We start from the raw sequence: 17,060 nt of genomic DNA on the forward strand, positions 1-17,060 counted from the left end.
ACATAATCAGTTACACAGACAACCGTGAATATTAACGGTAGCTAAAAATACGAGGGGTAAATCAGCGTGCCCTCGGCGTCTCGGGTATCGGCACTCATATCAATTAAACGGGTGGTTCATTCTCAGAAATAGCGTCAACCCATCGCGATGGGAATCATGAATCGTCTGTGGTCTTTCACATGTGTCTAATGTCGCCGACTCGTGGTAGCAGACAGCCTGGCAGCGACTCGATTTCTTTCTCAGAACGACCAGACTGCATTTCGTATGGCGATCACATCGTCCCTTTCCTCGTGTTGCACTTTGTTCGGTATTTCCGTCGCGCACGAATGTCAGATCGTGCTCAAAAGTAGTAGCATGAAAAAAACGACCGAAAAATGTCCGAACTTGTGATAATTGAGGCGACCATGACGACGAAATTCCACTTTAAACTTCAACACGCAAGATATTATCGACTAACATATTCGTATTCGCCTGTTTTACATAATCATGTCGATGGAGGAGGAGATCTAATTTAGTTTGATTGAATAACCAATCACGTCTCCTCACAGGAAGCATTTGAACGATCTTAATGCAGGAAGAAGATTGGGCAGTTTGTCAGAGTTCCGAGAAAAGAAAGTCAGTCTCTCTCTCTCTGTCTATCATGAAATCGTACCTAATATGTCAACGTAACTGTGTTCGGCCCGTTGGGTGGCCATTGTCTTGTTTATTTATTTATTTGACGCGAAGATCGGCTATCTGATTGTGAGACGTGATGATCGATTCGCCTTGCGGCCTAACCGCATTGTCTTGCAGCGGCGATCTAACGCATGAATAGTAATTTAATCGCAGGCACGTTACATCCTCTTGGCAGAGGAAAAAGAGAGCGAAGCAGTCGAAACTCCCGCACATCGTGAAACATTGTCATAATTAACGCACGTCGTACAAGATATAAAAAGAAATCTCGGATAAATGATTCTATTAGTATATGCATTACTCGCGTTATTTGCCTATTTGTGAAATCGCATTATCATATTCGCTTTTTCAAGGAGTCTCAGCGCGGATACGAGTTCGTAATATTTGTATCAGTCATTTGCGGCGGAATAATTTCACGTTAAATTATGACGACAATAAAAGCCGAGCGTAAAACTTTGCAACACCGCGCGGTGTTCTTCGAGTTTTCGCGCCGCGGAAATTCTCAACGCTGATTTATGTCAATCGCGGCGCGGAGTAAGTTATGCAAATCCGATATCCCTACCGCGAAGCGGAGCAACTCTAACTCGTATTTCCATAAGAGAAATTATTGCGCCGTCGACCGACAAAGGGGGACATTGCGGAATTTTTGGGTGGTCCTCGATGCATAGCTGCATGGGATGGGGGAGGGGGGGCGAACTCAATATTTAATAACAGGAGGTGCCCCGAATGTACCCCGAATATACGTGCTAATACTTCTCGATGCCCGGCGCGTAGCTGCGAGCTGAATTTTTCAGGGTGCTTGAACCGCCTTTTCTTTTTTTTCTTTCTTTCTTTCTCTCTCGCTCGCTTGTGCCCCTCGGCCGTAACTTTGTTTTTACACCTCCAGACGTTGTTCTGGTCTAATTTGTAACTGCGTGCGCGTGTGTCACGTAGAAGCGCCAGGCGATGTTCTGTTCGGTCGGCATTCTCTTCACCGTCGACGTTAATCTTGGCGCAGAAAGTAAATCCGCTTTACACGAACGCGAACGCTACCTGATTACCGTATGCAGCATTTCAACAATTAACAATACGTGATAGCGTGATGGACGATGCGATGGGCAAAGTGCGAGTTACACAGGTTTGCGAGTTCTTTCACGCTCTTCACGATGGGCAAAGTAATGCATTTGCATCTGCGTTCTCCAGCGTGCATTCGTTGTGCAATAATAATTCGTGATTACAATTCAATCTGACGAGAGTTTTGAGTTACGTCGCGGATTATCCTTAGCAAACGTTTATCTGCGTGAAGTGTAGAAAGGGTGACATATTAATCCCAGTTCAAGTCCCATTTAAATTCCTATGAATTTCCAGTGATTTACGCCGCTATATTTTTCTTGTCAGCATGCACGTAAACCGGAATGTAAAATATGATGCCCGCGAGAAAACTTCTAGGACACACTGGCCTGTATGAATATTCAATCGCTAGCGAGCAACCTCGTAAAGTTGAACGGAGTGTCGAAAGCGTCGCCGATGCAACAATAATCTTCAAATGAACGCGTGCACGTCGAAAAATTTCGCGCTCGAAACGTGTTAGAACGTCGATCTTTTTCCGTCCGGAATATTGCGCGATCCGCATAAACAGCGATTCACGTCGGATCTCATCGTGTTTTTATTGGAGCAACGAGACAGCGACAACGTATGATAATACCAGTCGCAAGCAAGCTTCTTCATGTCGCGACTCTGATGTGGAAGAATCTTATCCTACGTGTAGAATTATTTCTTTCTGTATGCTCTGCAATATATACCTAACGCGCAAACTCGCAATACAAAAATCCGGAAACCGCTGAAATCACTTTGGCTTCCCCAAACAAAAGATAAAAAACAAAAAGTTAACAAATACGAACCCGAGTCTCTGCTAAAAAGTTGGATCACCGTTATCGCGAATCGCATTCGCAGAAATTACAAAGTTCGCAGAAACCGCGGTTGATGAAACTCGGAACGGATACAGCAGCGGTGCCAGCGGTACGATTCAATTATCCATGCAAGCAGGGCAATTATTTCGTCCGCGCAGAAAGCGGGGAAAAAATTTTCCGTGCGCTATCGGGAACGGTGTATGGTCTAGTTTACAATAGCTTAACTATTATACTATCGGTTATCACTTATCAGTTACGAGCACGTCGGTTAGCGGCATCCTTGAGCCTGTGTCTGACGGTAGAAAAAAAAGACTCAACGACGGTGTCGACGACCGCCAGCACTTTTATCGCGAATTTTTCACTTGAGCTCGTCGTTCGCGAACGGACGAATTCTCGGCGGCGATCAGAAAACGCCGGTGACCTCTGACCCGCCGCTCATAAAACCTGGACACCCAATTCCGAGAATCGTTCAAGACGATCGTAACGAGCATATCCCGCCGCTGTATAACGCTCTGCCAAGGTTATCTTTGTCGGTCCGTAAATATGTGCATTTTTAATAATGCGGTAACAGTCGTCGCGAATAAACGTGATTGTGTGACTCGTTCTTGGGAAACGTCGTCTTCAGCGTCTGCGGAAAATGTAGAATTCTGGCAGGCCTATTAACCTGACTCGAGCGAACTTGAAATCTCGACTTTTCGTATAATGGCAAACGCGATAAGTATTTAAAAAAATTATTGTGCTGATTGTGTACAGAGAGAAGAATGAAGTCGGGCGAGGGATTTAGAAATTAAAGGCTCCACTTTCGCGCGACTATGCATACGCGGCACCAGATCATATCCGAAGGCGAGATTCAGAGGAACCGCGGGCGCATTTTTAAACCGTGAGGACCGGCTGACCTTTCACCGACCCTGATTCCTACGGGATCGTTAACGATAGTGCGCGGCACGCATCGGGATGTACATACCCGATACACTTAAATTTATCGACGGTCTAATCCGCTTTCTGCAAGCCGAGATCAAAGTGCGCCCGTGGCAGATCTTTTATGGTAAACCTTTCAGACCCGCATCCCAGCGGAACTTTTGTCTGATCGTGAGTCGTCTCATAAAAGGTGAGCTGAAACGGAAAGAGGCGCCATCGCAACCGGCAGTCGATGCTGCTTGACAGATTTTTAAATGATCGAAAGGAATAAATCCTCGTCTCAATTACGATCTCTTCTTTTATTATATATATATATATTTATCTATTTATTTGTTTATTTATAATATCTCAGAATTCGAAAAAAATATTCGATTATACAACACAGACTTTCATTGTATTCTAAGATTAATTGTAAAATAATACTAGAGAGATTATCGAAGATACGTAAATCGTGAGGATGGTGTGCTTGTAAAAAATTGACCGCTATACGATTACATACGATTTTGCATGCTAATTTTCAACAGCAATTATGTGCCAATGGCACGTATGTGCAGCAGAAGCCTCGAAACGGTTAAACCTGCATCGTTAGAACCACATGTTGCACGACGGGCAACGGTTGCCAGGAACAAAGGAGCTTCTGTAAAATTACTCGCTACCGTCCGCGAGTTCAATAACTCAGGCGCTTCGCAGCTTTCGACGATCGCAGAAACCCTTTGCCATTAGCGAAATAAATCTTGTAAATAAATCTACGAGACGTCTCAATCGCCAGTGGGAGCGGCCTAAACACGATCGAGACACGATAAACACGATGAACGTTTTGCGTAACGCTCGATTCATCACTCACCGAGTAATAGGCCGCTTTGCTCAGGTACTCGGTCACGAGATATATTGATTCATTCGCGTTTCTTTCTCTCACGAGTTTCTTGCAATCCTGAAACAATGAGGACGATGATAAATAACAGAAAATAACGTGCAATCACCTCCCTTCACATGAATATAAACCTTTCACGATTGTAGTAATATGAAATAAATATGTAATATGAAATTAAAGAGGATTAGACAGATCAGAAATAATTCTCTTCTCCTGATAAATTTAAGAATCTCTGAACAACTGACAGACGTTCTTTACAAATGTATAGTCTCATCCAATATCAGACTTTAAATTGAGCATTATTAAATAAGCTATTTCGATCTTGATTTTACATATGTCAGACGCAGACATAATCGGCTTCTCGTCATTTGAGCAATTAGCATATCCACCCGTGAAACGGAAAACGGGCGATGCTGCGAGTGCCGGCGAGTACAATTCTCCCTAGTGCACGCAGTCGCGGAGGATTGTTTCTACTAAGCGGTACGACATCAAAGGCTCCAGATGTTGCAGACGGCGATCAAGTAGGTTCTCCCGTTCTCTTTGAGCTCGAGCTCGGGGATCAGAGAAGGCGGGGAGAATAGGTGCATAGGGCGCGGAGAAAGATGCAAATTCGCCTATTAAATTTATCTCGGAGCGGAAATCTGCCGAGGGTTCACGGGGGCGTGTTGGCCACCCACGATCGAAAGGGGATCGGCCTCGCGGATAAATTTATGCGAGCGTTGCTGGTTGCCAGACGCAGATGCGAATGGTGTCACATGTCTTCTCGTCACATCCGTATCGACGATATCGACGCTGTTCCGCTTTTTCCCGTACGATCATCACACGTGATAAAGGATGGAAGAGGCAACCTAACATCCCGTGTTTGCGTGCTCCTAGAAATCTCTGCAATTTAATTAATTTCAGATTTGTTACGTCATTATGACGCTTGCTGGCGATTACTTAATATTTATTTGCGCAATATGTATAAAATATGTATAATCACGGCTCACTGATATTATTCGGTTCGTGAACGCTATTATGTTCTATTTGACCTGCGCAGGATTATCCCGACGATGACAACGGCGATGAGGATGAGACTCCAGCCGACATCTTCACCACGACGACCACGACCACGACCACGACGACCACGACGACAACCACGACGCCGAAGCCGTCGCTGAACCAACATTACGATTACAAGGACCTAAGGGCTTACGACAGCGGCACAGCGGCTCAGTATAACGGATACCAAGCGAAAAACGATTATCCGCCGATGTCCGCTCATAGCGTGCACAAGTGGCAGTCGCTCGGCACTCGCGAGGGCGTCAAAGAGACCAGAAGCAACATGCAGCAGTACAACAAAAATGGAAAGAGTGAGTGCACTTGAGCTGTCGAGTGCGAATCGATGACTCTCGACTTTCCTCTCTTTTCTTTTTTTGACGTCTCTCTCTCTCTCTCTATATATATATATGTATATATATATATATATATATATATACCGATAAAAGAGTAGAATAAAAGAGCGCGGGCGGACGAGGCATGTTAAAAAAGCACTTTGCGATCACGATTGCGATCGCAATTCGTCGCGTAATCGGTTTATGCAAATGCGTACATGTACGCGACGTTTTGTATTTTCGTCGATGATCCAGCGCAATTAATTCTAACAGCTCGCCGGATACGGCCCCGAAATAGTTATTAATCGTTATTAAAAATACCACGCCGGTGGTCCGCGTGTTCGGTGGCGGTGTTTAATCAACATAATAACACAGCTATATTTCTCGAATGTCCGGCACACACCGCGGTAATTATCGATGTACTTTTCATCGCTAGTATGTGTACGTGCGTGTGTGCCATTTGCGTTCTGCAAACATCTGCATACGAGATATGCGCACGTACTCGTTCACCTACCCGATACGCGCGCGTTACGTTGAAATTACGGATGATATATAATAGACGGATGTTCCTATTTGCGCGAATCAGGCGAACACGATGTAGCGATAATCCGCCGCAAATTATGAAACCGAAACCGCGCATAAATCAAATCGCGACCGCCGATATCGTACTCAGACAATATGCATATCCGCCGAGCGGACGAAAGCACGAAAGTACGAAAGCTTTCGCGTTCTCGCGATTCGCAGATTCGCGACGCTACATTGTACAATCGAAAGGCAGTGGTAATATATCGCACAGACTGACTGTCTAGTTAGCGTTAATGGACGTTTTTATAATTATCCGCTGCGAGACGCAACATAAATTTGCTCGTGCTACATTACGATTGCAATATGACTCCCAGTGCATGCCTCTATTTATCCCCCGAGGCGTTGCACCTTCTCGATGTACAATTGCACAAGACGCCATTCGTGTCTGCATCCGAGGAAAGATGAGAGAGGGAGAGAAAGACGATGAGACGACGCTTGAACGCTTCCTTCTCATCGACTCCTCTCATTAACGAGCAGACATCATGTATCATGAAAACGGCCGTCATAAAACGCGATATTTTCATACATCGAGAGAAATATCATAAACTATACGCTCCCTCTTGCTTGATCCTCGTGATTATCGTTGCACGTTTCGCAGACCTATCCTCGAAGCCTCCATTCATCCTCGGACGAGCCATCCTTTCGCCACCAATTACGTCTGACGTAATCGCGGGCGACGCTCGGTCGCGTAACTTGCCGAGCAGAATTTCACAAGAATACGCACGCCACGGCCAGTTAGTTCACGGGTCATTAATATGCAAATTAATAATGCCGATTGTATGCCCGTTGTAGTAACGAACTCCGGCCGCAACACCGTGAACTCGTCGCGTCACGGGCGCAATGCATCAGCGTGCGCACGTGCGCGCCGCAGGACTGTCGGGCCCTGATTTATATCGCCGTTGATTAAAATCGATTTATTATCACTCGGCGGACTGATAGCGATCTCAGGCGAGCGTTCGCACTTTCGCCTCGATAAAATCCCTTGAGACCTCCTCGAGCGTCGAGACTCTTCCGATCTCTCCTCCGGACATCTTTCAGATTTTGACAGATCCCAAGTAATACGACGATCGTTTCGTGGTTATTACAAATTTAATGGTTAATATGCCACTTTAACTATTTTGCGTTATTTTTGTTACAATATTGCGGACCGGAATCGCGATTACAAGCAGTGTGAGTTTGGATGATAATATTCACACGATAATATTCCGTTAACTTGGCATAATCCTGCATACTTGTGGCGTGATTTGCGCGCCAAGTGTGCCACTGTATCCTTCGTGACGCCGTTGATCGCAAATACTCTCGTGCTGAGTCACGCGCAGAGCTTAAGCACTGGAGAACGCGGAGAAAGGAGAAGCGAATCATCGATAAGCTCGATTCTTCGCAATTTTCTTACTGCGCATCAATAATAAATATCGTAACGTGGGATTAATAAAGCTCGCGCGTCGCGACGAGCTCTCTAACTGTTTGGGATTGCATGTCAGGCGCTTAATTATTAAAAGAAAATTACGCTCAGCAAAGTAATTTGCTAGATTATTCGAGATCATATTTCCGCGATAATTTAGGCTCGCTGGCGGAATGGTTGTCTCCAAACATCGATATCAATTTGAAAAATAAGTCTCAATTCGCGACAAATATTTTCGTTCGTGCGAGGAGACAAACGGGTATCCGCCACGAACCGTCAACCGCTCCGCGATCGAGCCGCTATTAGAAGCGCTCGCGAGAGTCTGATGTAATCAGCGGACCGCCAATCATAGAGCGCGAATTACACCTTCGCGCGCGTTCGATATAAGCGGGGTCCAATAGATTACGGCGCCCGGGATTTATCTTTCCGAATTTTAAAGTAATCGCCGCTCAAATCGAAGATTGATCGGCTACCTTATAAAGGGCGCCGAAAGATACTGGTTGAACGCAGTCCGTTACCGCGAGAAATCCGGCGTTACTTCCCGTAATAGCTCGTTGCGAAATTCCGTCGCTCGCGGAAAGAAAAGGCCTCGAAAGTATTTGATTATTTGTTGTTATTATATTCGTTTATTATATATAATTGGTTATTTGTTAAACAGTTAATTCACGAGTTACTTTTGTGTGTGTGTGTGCTCCTCATCCTCGCACAGAACTCTCGCTCGCGAACACTAACTTATCCCGAAAATTCTCTCCCCCTCCTCTCCCCCTCCTCTTGTCTTTCTCGTAATACATTCCGATAATCTCTCGAGATTAAGGAGTGACCGAACGATCGCGCGACTTCCGAAATCTCTTCCGAAATTGTCCGGCCGAGTTTCTTGCACTCACAGACGCGGACGGTCGCTCAAATAGGTGAACCTATCATATTGGTGCATTTTTCATTTCCTTGCATCGCTGGATCGTTGAAACAAGTCGCATTTGCTTCGCTCCTTTCTTCATTTTCTTTTACTAATACTCCGTCTCGTATCTGCATCCTATGCGCGATATAGGGCGATCACGCGATAAAACTACTCGGTTCTCGGATAAAATATATAAATTGTACGATCGTCAGCTGACACATCATACTATCCTTCCATGTAACCTTCCACGCGCGGCTAATTCCAGCCAATAAATTAATTCGCAATCCGACGCGACGAATGACACTTTAATAGAAGATAAGTGCCGCCGACGCGCGCACAGGCAGCTTCGAATCCACGATCGTCTCCGTTATAAGTTTTGCTTACGCGCAATCATTTTCGATTGGAAATGACGCGGCGCCTTCTCTCGTCCGCTGAATCGCGTTATCAACTTTGGACTTGATCGGACTTGATCCGATTAACATCATCAATTGTTCAATGCATAATCGAGCGGTCTTTCGTCACAAACGATCTTAAACTAATTTGTCGTTTCTCGGCGTAAAATTGTCTCGCGTAAATCGTCAATGCCTTATCGAATCTCCGTCCATATTTGGAAATGATCCAACAGGAGCAAACCGATCGCAAAAGTGGAAACTGTTAAATAAAAATTACGGCGGGCGCTAACGAGTGTACTTTCTCCTCGGCGATCACTTAGCAACGATCTCATGACCCGCGACCTCATAACGTGGAGAATTTCTGTCCTCGTCTCTCTTTCTCGAATGTCTCGCACCATCTCTGTGCGCTTTTCCACGCCGTTGACATTTTCTCGGTGTTATTATTTGTACTAGAATTTATCCGTTTCCCGCTACAATGCAGTTTCACCAGTGCGCTCAAGCGCATAATGCGAAGTGACGGCCTCGCCGTAATTATCGATAGTATGTGAAACGCGTATAGAAAGCGATTAGCTATCTCTGCGCTGAATCAATAGAAAGCTCTCATAGCTTATGTCACTTAATGTCGAGATGCGCTCCGCGCGGATACGAGCCCAGCTGACGTCTTGATCTTGATTACGAATTTCTCGCCCCTCACTTCTATCTCTACAAGCGTATTATCGATATCGAGCATGCCGGACAAATCCTACGAGGAGTAAGACGATCTCTAATCAGACCCCATCCACTCTCGCCTCTCATTTTATCGCGAACGAAAAGACAGTAATTAATGAATTACGCGGCAGAGTGATGATGATCGTTGGCCTGTTACAATACATGGATTCCCTCCCCCCCTCTTTCTCTCTCTCTCTCTCTCTCTATCGTAATCGTCTGGAAACCCAGTGGCCGCGACAGGTAATATTCACAGTCTCGGCGATCGAACGGTTCGGAGGTCGGCGGGTTTGAAAATTCTCCCAGGGATTTACGACACGGGAGATTTCTCGGGACGGTAAGTATCGGGGGTAGGAACGTATTACAAATCGGACATTATCGCCGTAACTGTCGGCAACGTGTGCGAGCGCTTTCGATGCAGCTTCGCTTTTGCTGGAGCTCGCGAGCGATTAGTCACGCCTGCTATTCTCGCCGATTATCGGCAATCCGGCGAGATGAACTTTAACGGCGAACGCCTGTCCTAGGTGCTGAAATCAGAGAGGCTCTCCAGCATGCGATTAAAGTCAACAAGGAAGGCAGCTGTCAATGGCCACGTGCGAGAGTCGTCCCGGTACGCGACGTTTATCCGAGCCCATCGACCACCTATATTCCACATTGCGCCATACTGCACAGGTGCTCAGACGACACCGGATGTTGCAGATCGGAAGCACTCACCTGCGTGCCAAAGCACTCTCACCGCGTAGAACTCTCCTTCTATGTAAGTACACTGCACATTTCTTTTTAGTGTCTACGATTTTTATTCTCGAAGAGACACATCTCTGATGTCTCTCTTAAGATTGATCGATTGATAAGTAATAAAATTGATTGATAAAATACATACAAATTATCACAATTTAATCGTAACATCAAGAGAAGAAAGACAGTGTCAATCAAACCTGATCCCCAATAAGTATCAGGAAACGGTATTCCTGAAGAGTCAAAGAATTCGTCGATGACGAATTCCTCGCGCGCTTCCGATATGCTCGCGCGATCCGGAGCGCGCGTTGGAAGCACATGCAATAATTATTAACTGCCGCGACGCATAATTTGCCGGGGTAACGTATTAAGCGAATTAACGGCGCGGACCAGATCGATTGAACGATAAACGGTCTCGTAAATGCGGGCCGCTGCATGCCAGATAAATTGCCGGAAGAGAAAGAGAGAGAGAGAGAGAGAGAGAGAGAGAAGGGTGTGCACTGTGTCACAGGATGGATGCGCCAACGTAAGGAGGAAGACTTTATCCGCCGAGAGAAAGTACCATTAATCGTGTAAACTGTATTGCGGACAATTTATTAGCGGCCGCGTATCCCGAGCAGTCGACAATATGCGGGCATGATTTACGGATTGTCGCGCCGCGAGATCGGCAAGTTCTTTACTGGCTTCAGTGTTGGATATGGTATTATGCGAACGATACTTTACACGCGCGCGAATGCGTTTCGTCGCAATAAACGGCAATGATCGTTCTCGTCTTTCTCCTTGCTTTACTTTTTTCTTTTTTTTTCTTTAATGCAACTGCAACGCATTATCGCGCGAGCTGAGAGTTGGATGGCCGTGCGCGAAATGCTCGCGTTATCTAATCTACGCAGAAATAATCGTGGTAATTGGTCCGGTTCCAAGCGGGCGCATTAGTGTCACGGAAAACAAGTGGCATTATGATATTATACAAGAAGTGGCTTGGCGCGGTGGCGGTTGGCTAATTGAATTATTTTTGTCTTTATCTCCGCTACAAAATGTGCAATCGCCGCGTTCTAATCCGAGTGAACTATATGAACCACGAAATAAATAACTATCCCGGATTCCACGCGCGATAAGTGCGCTAACAATTCGGTGCGCGCGCGGATAGTCGCGCCACGAAGAGATACTTTTCAGATATTGTGACGTAAAACAGTAACGTTGCAAGTAACTTCAAGTAACGTCGAGAAGCTGTAGCTCGGTTAATCATCGAGAAATCACAGTTAATAGATCTCGTTTTCACCGTGAAATCCGAGAAGTCGCGGAACTGCTTGACGTTTCCTACGCCTCGTACCATCATCCTCCAGGCATAATTAAGACCGACAAAACGGATGTACACGATCGCGGTGTGATCTGTCGCGAGTTATTAATTCTGACTGCCTTTCGAATGCGTTCAAGAAGATCCGCTCAGGAAAATCGCGTTGTCGTAATTTGACGGATGACACGCGCCGTCGTGGTTGGTGGTCCACCACGTCACTTTCAGCGGAAGACAGCTGTTACTTGCACGCGCGTTTATGCACGATGGCGATCTCTCGGAGAATCATCAAGTCTCCTCCACTTTGCGTTGCGTCGTGCGTGACCGTGGTCTTCCTCATCGTCCTGATCGTCAATACGTGTGTTTAATGCTCCCAACCACGTCCGCTAATAACTAATGACGTCCGCTGATCGCGAATGAAAAAAATAAGATCTCTACCGAGGATCGTAATTTTTTATCGGACGCGATTTTTATTCGGCTTCTGATTGGAATCGGTCGTAATTCGACGGGGCGGGCCAGTTCGAGGAGGAACTTTTTCTCAGCGCGATGCTTTGCGCTCGAAAAATGCCGGCGTGTGCACGCGAGAGAGGCCGAGCGCCGACAAAGGGTGCATTTTCTCAGCTTTCAGACCTTCATTTGGCGAACCGGTAGTCGTGATTGTACAACTGGTCGCGTTTACGGGTTAGGAGTTTTAAGTCCGCTCCTCTCTCTCGCAACCCGATACTTTGCAGCGGTGTTTCATCGCGCGATTACGGTGGGAGACCCCCATGATCAACTTCCATACACTCGCCACACACCGTCATTCTCGGAGAGCCGGCTTGACCTAACCCAATTCCAGCTGCATCGGGAGAAATCCCGCGATGCACGCGACCCAGCTGTTTATTTTCAATAAACACTTTGCAAAATGTCAGTGTAAACATCAAGGAATTTACCGTGAGACCTTTAGCTTTTCAGACTTTTGCAATACATTAAAACTTAAACATAAACAGCATTGAGAATTTCTATTATATTATTTCGAGATGACTGCGTTCTATTTTGTACACTGCAAAACATGTCCACTTTAACTATAACGGAAAAAAAGTCATTTAATATAAAATCCTTTTTAATATAAAATCCTTTATATAAATAGGACTGGTAATAATCTAGCATTATAACGGATATTATAAAGGATGTGATCGTCGGTTACGATTTCGGTCATACATATTTAAAGCGGACGAAAATAACGTAACTATGACAACTCGCAATGATTCCGCTTTAATTTCACACTTACAAGTTAAAGCGGAAAAAAATGACTTTTTTTCCGTTATAGTTTCGCGGAATTTAAAGTGGACATGTTTTGCAGTGTAGATATATTTTCTTTTGAATACAATCTGCAGCCGCGAGATGTGTGCAAACGCTACTTCGCGATGAAGTGACTACAAGGCGTATTTGTGTATCATAAATATTCAATTAGAAACGAATCCGTTAATATTCTCTCTCTCCTCCTCTCGTTATCGCTTATCGACAGCCACATCGGATTAATTACTTGCCGAAGTTGCAAAATTGCTGGCCGCACCACCGGTGTATTATTATCTCCCCGTAATGAATGCGGTAATAGGTAACTGCGCGTACAAAGTGCACTACAAAGTTGTCTCGAGACCGTCAAATCAAATGAATCGAGAGCTAGCCTGGCAATTAACGGTCTAATGAAGGTTTGCTGAAAAATTCACAACAGCCGAATGCTTGAATGAAAATCTACGTGCCGATTATCGCGTGACAGAGACGATAAAGTACCGCAAAACGTGCATAAAGTGAGTATAAAGCAGCGGTTAAAGTCAGCACGCCAACAACTCGCGTGATATGTTGGCGATTAATCGGTTATTTTCGCCGCTTAATACATGTATTACGAAACAGTGTGAGTTGCGCTTAATTAATAGCGCACGGTGCAAATCGCGTCGAGTCGGAATGCGAAGGAAAATTGAAAGTGAATAAGAGACTACGGACGGGGGAATGCTGACCCTTGATCTCTCTTTTCGATTAATTGCGAGCAGGAGATTTCCCCGTTCCTCCGACTTTCTCTGGGAACCAGTGATTTGTGAATATGTTAATGCGCGCTCAATTATTTCCGCATTAGGCGGTTGCGGAGGGTAATTCGTGATCCGTGACTGCGGCCTGTGTGTTTTTATCAGTGTCTATTGATTGACGGTGATTCCGCGGCGATTATAGGAATCGTCTGTACGACTCGTGGATCCTCATCGAGCTCGCATCAATGTTTCAACGACCCCGCGTGGAATTCGAATCCCATGACGCCACGGGCTTAATGAATCAATTAATCCCGTGATAAATGCGCTCCATTTATATCTGCTGCATTTATATCAGCAACGGTTCCGTACAGCACTGTCGACCGTTGATCGTCTCTTATCGTCCCGCGAGAGATTTTCGACACTTGAAAAAAAGGATAATGGTCCAGCAGAAGACAGCGGACGACTCTGTGTGTGTGTTCGTGTTGTAAATCGTAGAGTAATGGACAAACCGGTACGAGAAAATCAATTGTGTCGAGCGTATCTTATCGCACACATGAAGATACGCTCACGCGATATATTTTAATCGCTTCGAAAATATTGTATTATCGTTAAAAGTAGAATTATTTTAGCAACAAATATAAAATTTCATAAAATTAGATTTCTTTTTTTTCTTATAAAGACTTTTTCAGTAAATTGTTGATGGAAATGTATTAATCGAGAAGAAACTTAAAAAATTTACGCTTATCGGCTTCGCGCGTCGTGGTGCACGACCGTCATTTTACGATGGACAATTAGTCTCGTCTTTTAGTTACCCCTCGCGGTCGTCAAGCAACAATGACCACGTATAAAGTCCAGACTGAACGACGCGACGGCGAGGGTTACAGTCAATCGCCATCGATCATCGTAGGGCGTTTAAGGCCTTTAACGGTCGTCACAGCCCATGCTAATTTCCTCTTCGTAAAAATTAAGCTGTGAAACGATCGTGAGAAATTGCATGGGTGGACGTCGGTCCGTTTAAGCGGAAATTAGCCACGTTACAAGAGCGATTTCCGAGACTGCTAGGACACCACCCCATGAATTTTAATTAAGATTTTTGGATTTTGCGATTAGTGGCTTAAAAGTGGCGTGCGTTGGTCCCTAGTTAGTCTCTGGCCACGCAAAATGTCGAGCGAGAGATGGTATCTCTGGTACGACGACGCTAACGAAAGCCTGGTGCCCGCAGAAATATATCGGATGCCCTTCGTTAGAAGTGAGCCCGCGTCCTTAACGACACCCCCCGCTCGAAAAAATCGACGCGATATAAATTTCAATAAGCGCCCGCGTAATTGCCGATGCCGAGGTGCAATAACGCCGCGGATGCAATTTGCATCTCGCCGCGATCGCCGTCCAGTTTTGCACGTAGCATTAGCATAAGTTCTTGCCGAGCCGTTTGTGAGAAACGGTAGTGAGTTGAGCGTGAGGAAACGCTTATTAGGAGAGCAATCATATTACCCTCATTTTAGGAATGCGCGTAGTAATTGGCGGGGGCATACTCGCGAGTGATTTAGCTCGATAGCGGCGGTAGTGCGCCGAAAAATTGAATCGAAGAGCCGGAAAGAGATTCAATTAAGTTTCTTAAGCCAAATCCAATCCAACCAGGCTTTCATGTTCGTTCTCTCTGGTTTTTTGCATCTCTCATCTTCGTATTCCATCATCGCGAAAAAACTTCTCTGCCGATCAATCGACAATCACTCTCAGTGACATATCCCACCACGTGTCTCGCTCGCGATCGCAGAAGCGCATTGTGTGTCAACGTGAGAGTCTACTACACTCGAGGACCACAAAAAAGGTCGCAATTACGGAGACAAAAAGTAGGAGAGAGCATGGTGCGGCAGGAGAGAGCGACGACGGGATAAATTTACTACAGTGGGACATTGCGAAATCAACGAGCGCGAATGTTCATCCGGATCGTGCGAGCGGATTGAGCTGGATCGAGAGCATCGGAAGCTCTGTTTCATCGTTTCTCGTTCAAGATTCTCCTTTCTGAATGAAGCAGAGATACACAACGAAAGAAGAAAAGCGCGTTCGCGAACACCTCGTCCATAATCGAGCAAGAACCTACTGACTTTCCGTGCGCGTTCAAGCGAGGTCACGCGTGAGCAGAACTGATGGAGTCGTAAAAGCCATGTTTCCAGCCAGTATATCCATCCACGTGCAATTCGCATTCCTGCGGGCACAGTACGCGCGCGAATTGCACAGACCGCGGCGATTCACGTCGATATTTATAAACGAACGAGGATATAGATGAATAATTGGCACTGATTATGCGGGAACCCGCGTAATATGCAAAATCCGCTGCTACGTAGCGTGAACAATCGGGTCCCGGAATTTTATAAGGCGCGATAACGTTTAATTAATTACGCGACCGAACGGCTGACCTGTACTTTCCTCTCGGTATCCTTAATCTCGCGCAAGGATCTGTCGATGTATCGTTGCTCCGCGCACCCACGCGCCCGATGGCCGGCCAATCGAGAGTACTGATTGTGATAAATGTAAAGGTTCGGGAACCATTAGGGGTCACACAGACGGGGAATGCGATAAATTTAATGGGATATGTCGCCTTTTTTATCCGTGACCGAGTCGATAAGTGTCTGTAGAACGCGCTCAATTCTGTTGCCGGTTACGACACCGAGTGCGCGGTACGTCCGCCATAAATTCCCAGCTGTATATCGTTGCTAATATTATCGGCGGAATTAATATACGCGCGGGGACACGCCGCGCGCCTCTCCCGGCAGCAAGTATAAGCCGCAAACTTGTCGTTATCTTCTCGCGAGTTATCGGATACGAACCATCTCTTGCCCGAGGCGTAAAGCAAACATCAGCGACAAAGTGTGCTGATCATGCCATAACGCGTTCCGGTTAATCCGTGGATTAAATTCACCCAGATCAGTTTAGCAATAACCGGAGCACCGCTGATGATAATATCTTACGTTGATGTTAATATTTTACAAAACGCGACGCGCTCCGTTTCGCTTCGCGAAAGATAACGAATGAAAAATAGATAAAATTGCTGATTGTGATATTGTCGCTCTATTCCTACGACTGCAGCTGAAACGTTATATAAGGTCGACGCCATTCATTTACAATCTGTGCATCCCCCTGCATCGTAATATTTCCGGCCGGCTATCCGCCGATGCCGCCCGCCCGAACATCCGGCGGGCGAGGACCAGGCGCTAAACGCCAAATAATATTTTCGTATGTACTCCGCCGGGAAAGCTGACGTCATGTCATATTTTTCCCGTAGTGTTTTCCAACCGCTAACCCGACACCGGCGCCCCCGGTAGGCAAGG

At 45.8% G+C, this 17,060-nt stretch overlaps 1 protein-coding gene across 2 annotated transcripts in view; it reads left to right on the top strand.

The window, feature by feature from the left end:
- LOC105287290 (uncharacterized protein DDB_G0283697) overlaps nucleotides 1–17,060 on the top strand; it is a 93,670-nt gene that overhangs the window by 41,196 nt on the left and 35,414 nt on the right. For both annotated transcript variants that reach the window (XM_020031055.2, XM_011353095.2), the window contains exons 2-3: nucleotides 5,390–5,702; nucleotides 10,227–10,459. In XM_020031055.2, coding sequence (XP_019886614.1) covers nucleotides 5,390–5,702; nucleotides 10,227–10,459 — 546 coding nt within the window. The remainder of the gene's footprint in view (nucleotides 1–5,389; nucleotides 5,703–10,226; nucleotides 10,460–17,060) is intronic.

Source organism: Ooceraea biroi, chromosome 3 (genome assembly GCF_003672135.1).
Source record: "Ooceraea biroi isolate clonal line C1 chromosome 3, Obir_v5.4, whole genome shotgun sequence".
In the NCBI taxonomy this organism is placed as follows: Eukaryota; Metazoa; Arthropoda; class Insecta; order Hymenoptera; family Formicidae; genus Ooceraea; species Ooceraea biroi.